The following is a 14,068-nucleotide window of genomic DNA, read 5'->3' as shown; positions in this document are numbered from 1 at the left end:
ATTATTTTTACCCCCTTTTTTATCATAACCCCACATTTTCTGCCTTCTCCATTTCAGTTTGTTCAATAACCTAAAATAATTTTTTCTTGTAAGTACTGCTATGTCATCCCTCCTTTCTGTGGTTCTTTTTGAAATATGGAAACGTCAGTGTTATTTCCCTGGACTGTGGAACCTTTCTGCCCCTTTCTTGCCACTACCCTCCCCATCCCCTTTCTAAGAAAAAAAAAAAAAAAAAAAAGTTTTCCTTCCTTTTAGTCAGAAGTGTATTTCCTCTCCTCACACTGATACTTTTTATTTTGCTCAGATTGATGCCCTTCTTTAACCTCCTTCTGTCTTGGTTTCTGTACTGTTCTCATTTGTTGCACCCAAATGTCTTTGTTGCTCATTGCCTCATCTCTCGTCATCTGCGTTTGAACTGTAACCCGATACTATTCTGCTGCATTCTTGTTGTCTCACCTCATTCCCAAGTGTAGTAATCTGGTCATCTGAGCCTCATTCACATTAGCTTTGCATATGCTTTTTTTTTGATATTCTATTATTTTATCATCCTTAATCATCTATTACCTATCACTTTCTATAATCCTTAATTTAGTGTGGAAGCCCTGGGTGCAGAGTGCTTATTTTCACATGTACGCATGACTCTTTCTCATGTACTCTTCATGGGTCTCTTTATAGACATTGAAGACTTTTGAGTCTAGATGATACTTCCACAGTTCATTCTTGTAGATTTTGGGATCCTCTGCTCACTTGGTATAAGGAATCATACGGCTCCAGGGAACAGGGTGACTGAGAGTGTTTGCTCTCAGCGATGATAGAGGTAGGAACGTAGTCTTTGTTGTTTGTAGGAAGAAGCATAGAAATAGGAAAACAGATTCCCAGTGTGATTTATTGTCATGCTAATGACATGCCTACAGAAATTAACAAAGCTTTTTCTGAAAAGCAATTTTTCTTTGATGAAATTAGGCCTTGGCTGAGCAGTACAGTTGGTGTAAGCTTTCTTTTTTGTTTCAGCATTATGAAGCACTCTGCCTTTTTTTGATTGCACTGATTAAAGTGGAATGCATATTACTTAACAGGGCAGACTATTTATGTTCTTAAAACAATGTGGCTACACAACCACTTGTAAGTATTACAAAGTTGGATATATGGTGATGCTATTGTTTTTTTTTTTCTGTATTCAGTTTTTAAAATTCAATTTTGAGACAGAAGTGTATTCCTAAAGGCATTCACCAGCCATTAAATGGAAGTTTATGAAGACAAGCATTTGAGGCTTAGGAAATACCAGTTTTATGGTTGCTTACACTATCTTGGTTCTATCCCCCGTTGTCTTGAAATGAGGCATGAAATAGAAGAAACACTGTATGATAACAGTAACCAGAGACTGAATCAAAAAGTATGTAGAGGAGGAAGGGAATTGATATTTTGCAGCAATTATATCCTTGGTATTTCTGAGCATCAGTGCTCCTAAGAACCTAAAGTCTGAGAAATTTAGAAGTACTTCAATACAGAGATATCATAGAATCATGGTTTGGGTTGGAAGGGATGTTAAAGATCATCTAGTTCCAACCCCCCTGCCATGGGCAGGGACACCTTCCACTAGACCAGGTTGCTCCCAGCCCCGTCCAACCTGGCCTTGAACCCTTCCAGGGAGGGGGCAGCCACAGCTGCTCTGGGCAACCTGTGCCAGTGCCTCACCACCCTCACATTGAAAAATGTCTTATATCCAATCTAAATCTACCCTCTTTCAGGTTAAAACCATTACCCCTTGTCCTACCACTACACCCCCTGATAAAGAGTCCCTCCCCATCTTTCTGGCAGGCCTCCTTTAACTACTGAATGGACGCTATAAGGTCTCCCCAGAGCCTTCTTTTGTCTAGGCTGAACAACCCCAGCTCTCTGTCTGTCCTCATGGGAGAGCTGTTTGAGTGCTCTGATCATCTTCATGGCCCTCTTCTGGACTTGCTCCAACAAGTCCATATCCTTCTTACGCTGGGGGCCCCAGAGCTGAACAGAGGACTGCAGGTGGGGTCTCATGAGAGTGGAATAAAGGGGGAGAATCACCTCCCTCAACCTGCTGGCCACACTTCTCTTGATGTGGCTCCGGGTAGTTGGCTTTCTGGGCTGCGAGTGCATGTTGCTGAGTCACAGTCAGTTTTCCATCCATTAGTGCTCCCAAATCCTTCTCTGTAGGGCTGCTTTCAATCCACTTGTTGCCTAGTCTGTATTTGTGCTTGGGCTTACCTTGACAATCTCTGTTTGCACAATCGACAATTTCTTGACAATTTCTGTTTGTTTTTTTAAGGGAATTAAAAAATTCTGTCATATATGGCTGTAACAATTAGCTTCTTATGCATCTTTCAAAGGTTTGACTTGAATTTTGAACAATATATTACAGTTCAAGTTATATGCTCTAATGTATTACCAAGTATCTTTAGAAGATGATGTCATCTTTCATCACCTTTTCTTGGGAAGTTGGAGGCTTAATGATTTGTTAAGCATGCTTGTTCAGACTTTGCATGGAGCAACTTGAAGTCTCATGTTCTTCCTTCTATAACCATTATGTCAGGTTTTCAAATCATTTGTTTAGCCTGACTGGCAGCTGTGATTGCCTTGATGTGAAGAGGGTGCATTATATACCCTGTGCAGCTGGCCAGTCAGAACATGCATATTTCCTGGCTGGCTGGCCAGCACACCTGCAGCTCTTGACCAGGTTTTGTCCAACAGCCAGTACCCCAAAAGGTATGAATTTATATGCAGTGATAGTGTAATGCTGAAATGCTCTTCAGCAGACTACAGGCGTGGGTGTATTGAGGAGAACGAATTGCTCGTGGGAGCCTTGGAGGATTAGAGTCCTGGGGAACACACGGAGCAAAAGAGAAAACAGGGGTGTTGCAGTTAAAGGCAGAGATTGGAGTCAAGCTGGGCATCACAGGGGTGGGTTACTATTGCAAAATTGAGCAGTAGCTACCCGTTTTCCTCCAGCTGAACTCATTGCCATCTGTATACATTAGGCAGTCTTAATATCTAGCTAGGTGATTGGGCTTTTCACAGAATTCAGTGAGTTTGCAGTGGCGTAAGATAAATGTGGTCAAACTGCCAGCACTCTTGGCCCTGCAGTTACAGACCTTCAGGTGCCAAGGAAGTTGCATGTTTAAAATGTCATCTCTACATTGAGAGATTTGAGTGGCTGGATGAGCTGCTTTTTCTGAACTAAACTAGCTGGCGCCAAACTTCTGTCCAGAGTGAAATGGGAGGATCTAAATCAATTTGTGAGTCTGAGCCATCTTTTTTTTTTTTTTTTTTTTTTTTTGCCACAACTTTAACTGCTACTGTTCACTGCATTAGAGATAATATTTCCCTTCATAACATGGGTGTTGTGATGATAGATATACGGTAAGAAAGACCACAGGAAAAACTTAACCCCGTAGCTTCATATGTATTAACCTCTGATTTAATAAATAAACAAAACGGCGCAGCTAGTGTCATACTGCAAGATTTATAAGTATATGCTTAAATAATACAAAGGGACCTCAACCTTCCTTCCTCCAGTAGTGCTCCTGCCTCTGATCTCCAAAGGACTGCAGTCTGTCAGCTGAGAACTTCTGTCTGAGGCTTCTTTCTTTTCCTTGAATTTTAACTCTGATTTTCTGACAGTGCATGGATGATATGATGGCTGGTTTTCAAGAAGATGGCTAGTTTTCAAGAAACTGTTTTTACCGGGACAAAGGTTATTATCCATAGGTTATGTGAATAAAAATATGATAGCTAGGAAAGTGATATAAATGTGATGTTGCAATAATAACTAGGTTCATTTTTCTTTCCTTGGCATAGATGTGCATGCACTTTCTTAAACACTTTGGGTACTAGAAAGTTTTGCTGGTTTAGAAATTAGCCATCAGTCTCACGATTTTCTAGTAGTTCCTGACATTTCCCAGCCCAGTATACAAAGCTTGGCTGCTTTCCATCTAATTAAAATGCAGAGTTATTGAAAGGATACTAGCATGTCTGCTGAGATTTATGATAAATCTTAGCAAGCATTTCAGCTAGGGTTTCAGTCTCTGAAAATCCAATCTCATTATACAAAACAGGGTTGAATTATGAAAAAGTATTTACAAAGCAAAAAACTCTGTAGTTATTACAGCAGTTCAGGGCTGGCCTTAGGACTTCCTTGCCTCTTAATGAAAGTTTGTGGTGAGAAAATGTTGACCTTTGATTTTCTTAATATTTTGTAAATAGTTGCTAGTTCTAGTTCTAATCTGTATTTTATGCAAAAAAATATATTTGTTATTATGAGGCATTCATGCCTCACAAGTTTTCCCCCAGGAAATGCATGTAATCCTAGTGAACGATATTCAAGGGTGTTAGTTTTGGAGAGGAAGTCTATTTAGATACTTTCTGAATAAGATTTATGTACTAGCATGTTAAAATCAAATGTTATAGAAGTAAAGAAAGAATAATAAGTAGTAAATTGTCTGATTTTTATAGCATAGTGGTTTACATGTTAAGAGTTACAAGTTCAAGAAATCTAAGAACATCTACAATTGTTACCTCTCTCCTATAATGTACACACTGAACATAGGGTTGTTAAGAACATATTTCAAAAATTATGTATTTGGTTAATGCATTTTTTTAAAAAAATCAGAGTAAATCTTGTATTATATTTCAGTTTCTTTAAACAAGTGTAGATAATTCTTTATTCAGGTAACCAGTAAAGATACATGAAATATATATGATTTGCTTGCTTGTCAAATGGAAATTGTATTTCCCCCCCTGTATATTTAGTCCTTTTTAAAATTTTGTAGTAAACCATTCAATTAGCATAACAGCTCTGAGTAATTTAAGGGGCAAACCCACAATGCTGCTTTTTAAAGGAGTTATATGTTACGGTATAACACGGACAAAAGTATTCCAAGTACCATGATCTGTTGTTTTAATAGGATTCTGCCTGTTTTAGTGTCGAGTTTATACCTTCTTCCATATGCTAGGCAATTCTCTGTTACATTTTAAAAGGACATTATTTACTAAAACTTAAAAGTACAACTTATCACGTTATAACATAGTCCACAATCAGCACAGATAACTTTAAATTAACTTTTATTCTTCTGTACTTCCTGAGCTTTATGTGTAATGATAGGAGTTCTTAATAATTGTAACAACTATTGCTTTTTTAAGAATTGGTGCTCTTCAAGCCATTTTATCTATTCCCAGCTGACTATCACAGCAGTGGCCACACTGTTATTAATGGCTGGAAGATCCACAACACAGCAAAGAACAAATGGTTTGTATGCATGGCAAAAACCCCTGAAGAGAAGCAAGAATGGCTGGAAGCTATTTTGAAAGAGCGAGAGAGAAGAAAAGGTAGGTTAATAAACTTCCTTGTGTTGCTTTGCCAGAAAGCCACGCTGTATTTTTATGTTGAGATATAAAGCAAAACCAGCTGTTAGGCAAACTTCTAGTGTCAAGTTCACCTGAAGGTTTATGAATACCAGCTTGGACAACATAAATCAAACTTATACTGGGAAGGGCATAATGCCTTGAATCATGTATGCTGGTAGTGAATGCTGGTTTGGAAATGGGGACATGATTTAATCTGTGATTTTACAGTTTATCCTCAATCAATATTAATCGTCATAATTTCATTGAGGCCAGTGTACTGTTATGGCTTGTGGTATATGAGGGTCTATCCTACATGCCTTGTGGGATTTGTATGCACTGATTCCCTTTTGTGACTGGTCATTTGAATCACTGAAATGAGCAGGTTTTCTGTGTTGGATCTTCGTACAGATGATCTAACCTGAAATGGCACATAATATACTCACAAACCCATCTTTGATGTATCCTCCCTTACCCAAGAATGTAAGAAATAACCATTGGGAAACAGCTGTCTTTTTGAATAACAAAATGAAGGTGGGATAATACTTGGATGAGACATAATCCTGATCTCGTATGTGACCACGAATAACCTCGTATTCAAGGTGAATCCAGCACAAAGTATAACCAGGGAAGGATGACGCATCATCATCCTCTGGAGCTAATTTAATTTGCAATCTAAAACATCCGAATCTGTAATGATGTTTGCAGCCTTGGTATTGAAAGAAAATATGACCTTGTAGTTAGGTCTGGGATTCTTTTCCTGGTCTGTGTAGATTTTCAGCTGCATGTTGCAATAGCTCCTGTTTTGTGCCTCCATTGTAAATGGTGACTAACAACACTTTCTTTGGTCTTTTAAATTTGAATACTGGGTGTTTGTAGAACACCTGTTGTAGGACCACTGTTTCAACTAGGTTGTCTGAGCACTGGCTAATTCATAGTGTCATCAGGAATTAATAGTAGGAAAATCTAAAAAGATGCCTTAGAAGCCTGAAAACTCAACATTTTAAAAATACAAATGAGGAAACAATGTAGGAGACATGGTGTCAAATACGACAAAACCCAGGCTTGTCTGCTTCTGTATAGGGCCTTGTCTGGAACTGGCTAAAGAGGTTTTTAACACATCCTACTCACTGTTAAGTTTCTTGGGTCCCTTAGACTCTTAATAGCTTTAGGTAAGAAATAGAGGGAGCAAGTAGGAGTATTTTATGTTGGTGTACTCTAACTATTTCACACTATACTATTGAGCAGCTGCTAGTAAAGGTCACTGAGCTAAACCTTGCCAAGTGTGAGGTCTGAGGTAGCCATCCCAAAGTCAAGCCATGTCATAGGATTTTACAATCCTTTGATTCGGGAATATTTTCAGCTCGTGGTGTTCTCAGTGGGTGTGCCACCAAGGACACAATCATGAAGGAAATTCAGGCGAGGATTTGGTACACACTTAGACTCAGTTTGCAACACAGAATCTTCTACAATATTTCTTGAATATCTCTGTTAACCTACCAATTCATAAATTTATCAATCTCCCCTAGCAAGTGATTTTTCTTTTTTTTTTTTTTTTTTTTGTTTGTTTTTTTTTTTTTTTTTTTTTTGTTTTGTTTTTTTTTTTTTTTTTTTTTTTTTTCCCAAAATATCTGTATAAACAGCTCTTGCAAAGCAGGATGCATCAACTTAATTGCAGTCAAGTTGCCAAATGACTCCGGAAGCAAACAGCTATTTTTTAAGAACTCAAATACTGTACCTAAATGTAGCTGCAACACTTTCCCATTCACTGTGAACATAGAAATGCTTTAATTATATGTTCACTTAATAAGACGTGGAGCCTGTTCATGTGTGTGTATCTACAGGCAATTATGCTGAAGTCTAAGTGAATGCACATGCGAGAACACTGTTTCTTCTCCTTTGCCAGTCTGAAATGAACTAAATAAAATGAACACACTTCTGAGATGTCTTGCGCTAGGAGTGAGGCTGACGTGAGTGACTCTCTCCTGGTTGTGCTGTGTGTACCCATGCATTTCTTCATAGTGGTGCTGCAGACCCCACATCTCACAAAGAACAGGAGATTGGGGTGATCTCCACAGTAGATAAATAGATCATGTGGGGCAGGAGTGAGGTATGGAAATACAGCTTGAGTGTGCCATGAAGCTGGAGCCTGCTGGGCTATTCATGTTGGGAGACTCAGAGATCCAGTGTACTTAGAGAAACTCAACCTATACTTTTATTTGGAATCCATATAGCAGAAACTAAGCAAAAGGGAGAGAATGCCCTCAATGAAGTACTTTAGCAGAGATTTCAGCAGTTGTAATTTAATTATCAACTAGGACCACTTTACAGATTGTATTTTCTTGCTATAAGAAATCAAGCTGAATTGGAAAGTTTTTGCTAGGAAGCCTTTCTGTCAGTTTTGGGACTTTCCTGTAACTACCTGAGGCATTCAGCAAGTTAGAAATTTATTTAAAAGGTGATCATCTTTAAGGCTGCTGATGCTGTGATCACCTGATTCAAACAATCAAAACAAATAAAAGCATCACCATTCTATAAGCTCCAAAAGTAGTATATTGGTTAAGTTTTCATTTCCCGGGAATATATCAGCTTTTATCTGTGTGGCATCACCACTATCTGATTCATGAATAATGAGAGACACTCCTATGTCTGTGTCCTATAACTTTGTTAGATTTTTCTTGTGACAGGTACATTTTCTAGCTGTGTCTTCAGAATTAAAGAAGTAGCAGACTATTACTCAGGTTGAATATGTACAGTTACAGTTTTAAAAATGTGAAAATCTGAACAAAAACTGAAAACATGTACACAAGACATTCCAGAAATGTGTGGGTTTGTCCATAATTAATAATAATTGTTTACTGAGAAAGCACATTGGATATGAAGGTCTGTAGTATTCCATGGAAGCACAAGCTTCTGTGAGTGTCCAGTAGGATGTATAACTCAACACAAACTGGTTTTGGTCATCTGATACTCAGAAACATAATGATTTTCTCAAGAAGAGAAACAGGAAAAAATAAACTGGTAAGAAATACTGAAATAAAGTGCTTGATAGTTTTGTGTGGTTGAGAAAATTCTGAAGCAAATAAAAATGAGGTTGTGTATATGCTTTTGTGGAAAAAGGGTAAATTAATCTTATGTGAAACTAACCAGTGTATAACAGATAACTAGTTACTATTAATTGGAAATTTGTAAAAGTTTCCTTCAAGTGAAAACATTTTTATTGTTACATGGTAAGAGCAAAACCCAAACTCTTTTCTTTTAAACTTCTGAAGACGTGACTACTCACTTGCAATTGTTCTTATACTGAAGTCTGAAAATCACAGCATTAGTGTTTATTCCTACAATATCAGTGGTGATGTTGATATAGTAACAGTTTAACTGCACTATGAAGAACTTAGATATAATTTGATTATGCTTTATGAAGATCAGATGTTCGTGGCTCAACCTGATTGTGAGAAAAATAACATAAAATACTGGTATTGCTTCTCCATTTTGGGGAAGATATTGAAATATAATGGCAATATCACTTCATAAAGTTTTAATGCATTTTTGGCAGGTTTAAAATTGGGCATGGAACAGGACACTTGGGTGATGATCTCTGAGCAAGGAGAAAGACTGTACAAAATGATGTGCAAACAAGGAAATCTCATCAAAGACAGGAAGAGGAAGTTAACCACTTTCCCCAAATGCTTTCTTGGAAGGTATTATATGTATTTTATAGCATGAGTTTTAACCAGCTAGAAAACACATTTTAAATCTTCTTTGGGATTCTGCAGAAACCACACTTTATTTCTAATGTCTGTTAGGCCTATTTGCCTCCTAGAATTTAGCCGAAATGTAAATTGGTCTGCCTGAAATTTATGGATATGTACTTGTATCCTAAAGTAGTTATATTAAAGGGACAACGCTGCAAAGGCATATTGAAAATGTGAAAATGTATCAAATAAGACAGTTTTTTTTTTTTAAAGAAGTAATTCCCAACTTTTTAAATGCATTCTGTCTCTGAAACACCTAGTTTAGAGTATCAAATTTGCTTTATTCCACTTTAAAAAAATCTCTGTCTCTAAAACTGTTTCTGTCCTCCTCTTGCCTGAATGTCAGGGACAGAGTTACTAAATAAAATTTACAAATTTAAAAAATCACCCCTGTTATTAGGACAATGTTTATAATGCTATATTTTACCTATGGCTTAAGAAGACTGAATGCAAGAGACAGAGAAAGCAATAGGTACCCTAAAAATGTGTATGTGACAAAAAAGTTAGTTTGGAGATGGAAGAGTTATCACTTATTTCATTTAACTGTAAGACAATTAAGTATGGAAAATATTTTTATAAAGTACAGTGACTGTTTTACAAAAATGCATAGTAAAGACACTCACCACTGGGTTCAAAACTAGAAATGAAACACAGATTTTCATGTGCTGTCAGAACGCACATAGCTGATGAGAATTGAAACCAGGATTAAGACTGATAATTGATTTGTGACTGAATCATGTTTCCTCAGTGAAATTGTTGGAAGCAGGTAAAGAATATACTCCTGGTGAGGAACCATGTGTGAAACATCTAAACCTACCATCAAATGTCTGCGTTGCTATGTTATCTTTGAAATGGAGCATTTTGAAGTACACTTTTTCTGGTCCCTGGGTCACCAGTTAAAACCCATGAATATGAATGTTGCACTACCTCACTACACTGTTCTTTTGATTTGTAACACACGTGCAAATATCTTACGTGCTATAAATTCGATGTCTCTGAAATGCATCAGGTTTATTGTGACGCAAACAAGGCAATTCTTGCACATGGAGTATATGCTTTGTCTATATGCTTAGGATGTCAATGTGTCTGACATACCTCAGAAGTAACAACCCTTCTGTTCTATCATACTGCGATTATGTTCTGCCTTCTGGGCAGGTGCTGTAGGTATGCCTTATATTGCCTTATATTTGACTGTCTGGTCAAATGTGGCAATGCTAGTTTAGGAAACCCCGGAAAACATGGAAGGTCTTCAACATGTGCAAGGTAAATTTCATGCAAGCAATACTTCTGAGCAGAAAAGAAAAGACATCTCAAGGGAAATCATATGTATTTATGTCGAAATAATAAAATAGTTGAAACGACTGGGGTTTTTTAAAGGTGGTATGACATTCTGAAGATCATTGGGTTTAAAAATCACTTACTAGGGTAGTAAGGAACACTAGTAACTGAGAGGGAAATGTGGTAGATCTGGTGGTATGACATATAAAGTTTGTTTTTTGTATCTATTTTTATTTCAGTGAATTTGTGTCCTGGTTGTTGGAAATAGGAGAGATACACAAATCTGAAGAAGGTGTTCATCTTGGCCAAGCTTTATTAGAAAATGGCATTATCCATCATGGTAAATATAATTAGTTTTAACTTACTTGTTTTCAAGGTAATTGTTGTAATTAGAGTGGACTTAATTTTGTTTGATAAAAAGATGGTCTTGTTAATGCAAGACAGCTTATTGAATCTGCATTATATCCTTGCAGGGACCACATGGGGCAGATTTACTGGGAGAGGCACCATTGATTTAATCAGATTACATCTGTGCTGTTGGGATCACAACACTGCTAACTGGGACCTAGAGAAACATTACTATTTTCTTGTAAGCAAAAATAAATTCTGGGGCAAGAGAAAACTGTAGACTGCTTTTAGGGATTTAAATCTTTTATTAAGGCTTTTTAGGGATGCATGTTCAGCTAAGAATTGTAGGAGAGAGTGAATCACAGTTGGCTGTTGATAAACATGCCTGCTCATCTGTTAGGTATTACAAGTGGAGCTGGTGGAATCCAACCCAGAACCCAACAGTTTAATATTTTGAATTTTAAGGCCTTATTTTTACTACATTGTATAGTTACTAAACCTGATACTTTTATGCTGAAACTTTCAGTCAACTATCTGTGTTCAGCTCATTCTGGAGAGAAGTATCACTGAAATGGTTCAGTTTTTGAGCTAATAAAGTTTGATTTCTGGAGGTAATTTGCACTGGCAACATTTTTCTCTTACCAGAGCAGGTTGTCATCTCTGTCCCTTCCACAAGATACAGTCCAACAGGACCATATAAGTGAACTGGAGAAACTTCTGGTTTTGAAGGCATGTTTGGCTTACAATAGGTATAGTCACTTAAGGGAAAAAAAAGGAAACAGTTGTGAAGTTAGCTACTGTTCCAGCACAGATCCAGGGTGTAAAGTTAGATGGAATCATTGGTAATACACATTTTAATACTTGCTCTTCAAGTTCTTTGCCACGATGTTTTCAGTGTCCTTAACTAGAAAGAAGGCAGGAGTGAGTGCCACTTAGCTGTGTGCATTTTAAACATAGAGTAGGAGGAAAAACATTAAAGTTACTCATTAGTAGTCATGTAGTTTTTAATTCTTTAATGTCAGTCTACGTGATTTTCCTCCACCATCATTGAAATGTCGGATGCTATTATGTTTACTACACACACAGAATTGTTTTCAATGGAATGATTCTGTTGCCAAAGATTCTTCTCCTGATCTTGTAATTTATATCCCAAATACACTCATAGACTTTCTCAATACAGAGCTAAATGAATATTGTGTAATTTCATGAGATAAAAGGGTAATTATATTAGAGCATAGAAATGTGAGCCAGACATGCTACTTTGAATAGTGGATCCAGCTGTGGTTCAGTGAAAATAGAATTCTTAAAATAAAGTTGAATGAACCATCTGTTTTCACAGAGGGAGCAAGGGAGAAAGAAAGTTTGGCTGTTATTCACATTGCAAATGTTGTAGAGGGCTTTGTTAGACTTTGCATATTCACTATGCTGGCCATTATTTTAACTGTGCTGGGCTTCATTCTATCAATGCCAGATCCATGTTGTGATGGGTATTGTTTTACTTCCTGGTGTGTGAACTCTTGCAAGTAGAAAAGTTAAGTTTTTTCCTTTTTGGTTTTTCTTTTTTTTCCCCCTTCGTTTTTGCAAAAGGAAAAAATCTGTTTGTGTGTTGCTATTTTAAATCTACCTGGTGACATTCTCGAATATCTGAAATTACTTATATCAGCCAATGGACTTGAGATACTTTGTCCAGTCATTTGCTACTGCTGATTAGAGATGGATGTTTCCTCCAAAGGCAGTAAGGAGATCTGTAGTTAAAAAATATTCTGAATATTGGATAGTTTTAAAATTAATAGGTATTTATGTGGCTGTGCAGTTTCTTGGCTGGTGTACTGATCTGAGTCAAAATTACCCTGGCCAAAGAATGTAAAAGAAAAGACCAGTTTAAACCTGGGTCAGTTCCCTTTTCTTAGCATGTGCCATATAAGTATCTATCCCAACACAAAATACAGGGACATTGTTGGGAGTGACACACAAAACAACTTGAGGCTGGGTGGAAAATGGATTGGGAGCAGCCCCACAGAGAAGTACTTGGAAGTGTTGGTTGACAAGAATCCCAACATGACCTGGCAATGTGCATTTGCAAGTCAGAAAGCCAACCGTATCCTGGGCTACATCAAGAGAAGCGTGGCCAGCAGGGCGAGGGAGGGGATTACTCTCCTCCTGTCGGACCTTATCTGCAGTGCTGGGTCCAGCTCTGGGGCCCCCGATATAAGGACACAGACCTGTTGGAGTGGGTCCAGAGGAGGCTGCAAAGATGCTCAGGGGGCTGGAGCAGCTCTCCTATGAGAACAGGCTGAAAGTTGGGGTTGTTCAGCCTGGAGAAGAGAAGGTTCCGGGGAGACCTTATAGCGGCCTGCCGGTGCTTAGAGGGGGTACAGGAAAGAGGGGGAGGGACTCTTTATCAGGGGGTGTGGGGATGGGACTAGGGGTAATGGTTTTAACCAGAAAGAGCGTAGATTGAGATTGGATATAAGACATTCTTCCCTGTGGGGGGGGTGAGGCGCTGGCCCAGGGTGCCCAGAGCAGCTGTGGCTGCCCCCTCCCTGGAAGGGTTCAAGGCCAGGTTGGACGGGGCTGGGAGCCCCCTGGGCTGGGGGAAGGGGGCCCTGCCCGGGGCAGGGGGGTTGGAACTAGATGGTCTTTAAGGTCACTGCCAACCCAAACCATTATTCTGTGATTCTATGGGTTTAGTGGTAATGCAGCTTTTTATCAGCTTTGTTTGAAACTCAGAATGTGCCAGCTGTGTGGACCTGCTGCCTTAGTTTCTGGTGCACTGTGTGCGTGTAGAGGCTGCAAAGCCACAGTGGTGCTTGTGTTCCTTTGGGGGGCATAGTCTGCCCTGTTTGTCATGGGCATGCAAGAAAGGAAAAGTGCTCTGTAGTCCTGGTTCCCTCCCAGTGCATGTCTGTAACAGTGAGCAACGATTTGACAGAGAACAGACAATACTGTTCTGTTTGTGGTTTTTCTATTTTCTGTAGTTGCTGCTTTAGAAACTCCTCATGTATGTTAATCTAGTGGATTTTTTTTTTTCTTCAACAGTAGGAATTTTATTTTATTTACAGAGCTAGAAGATACCTTTTTTTCCTAAGTTAAATGGTCATAATCCATTAAAATTCATTTAGATACCTATAGTAGGCATTATATGTGAAAATTTTGTGGTCTCTATCTGATTTATTGAGAAGCAATGATACATGAAAGAGTTTAGGGATTATTTTGGATAATCACCTTAGCATAAACCATCAGTTCAAGGCAATTGGAATAGTGTCCTGAACTTTACTATTAGTAGATATGGCACTGGTGAAACCACTTAATAT

At 38.2% G+C, this 14,068-nt stretch overlaps 1 protein-coding gene across 1 annotated transcript in view; it reads left to right on the top strand.

Moving 5' to 3' along the window:
* PREX2 (phosphatidylinositol-3,4,5-trisphosphate dependent Rac exchange factor 2) overlaps positions 1 to 14,068 on the top strand; it is a 185,725-nt gene that overhangs the window by 74,568 nt on the left and 97,089 nt on the right. The window contains exons 10-12 of the mRNA XM_032995111.2: positions 5,209 to 5,358; positions 8,930 to 9,074; positions 10,646 to 10,746. Of these exons, the coding sequence (XP_032851002.1) occupies positions 5,209 to 5,358; positions 8,930 to 9,074; positions 10,646 to 10,746 (396 nt within the window). The remainder of the gene's footprint in view (positions 1 to 5,208; positions 5,359 to 8,929; positions 9,075 to 10,645; positions 10,747 to 14,068) is intronic.

This window comes from Tyto alba, unplaced genomic scaffold, assembly GCF_018691265.1.
Source record: "Tyto alba isolate M040663 unplaced genomic scaffold, T.alba_DEE_v4.0 Super-Scaffold_9, whole genome shotgun sequence".
NCBI classification, from domain to species: Eukaryota; Metazoa; Chordata; class Aves; order Strigiformes; family Tytonidae; genus Tyto; species Tyto alba.
This window is presented reverse-complemented; position numbering and strand designations above follow the sequence as displayed.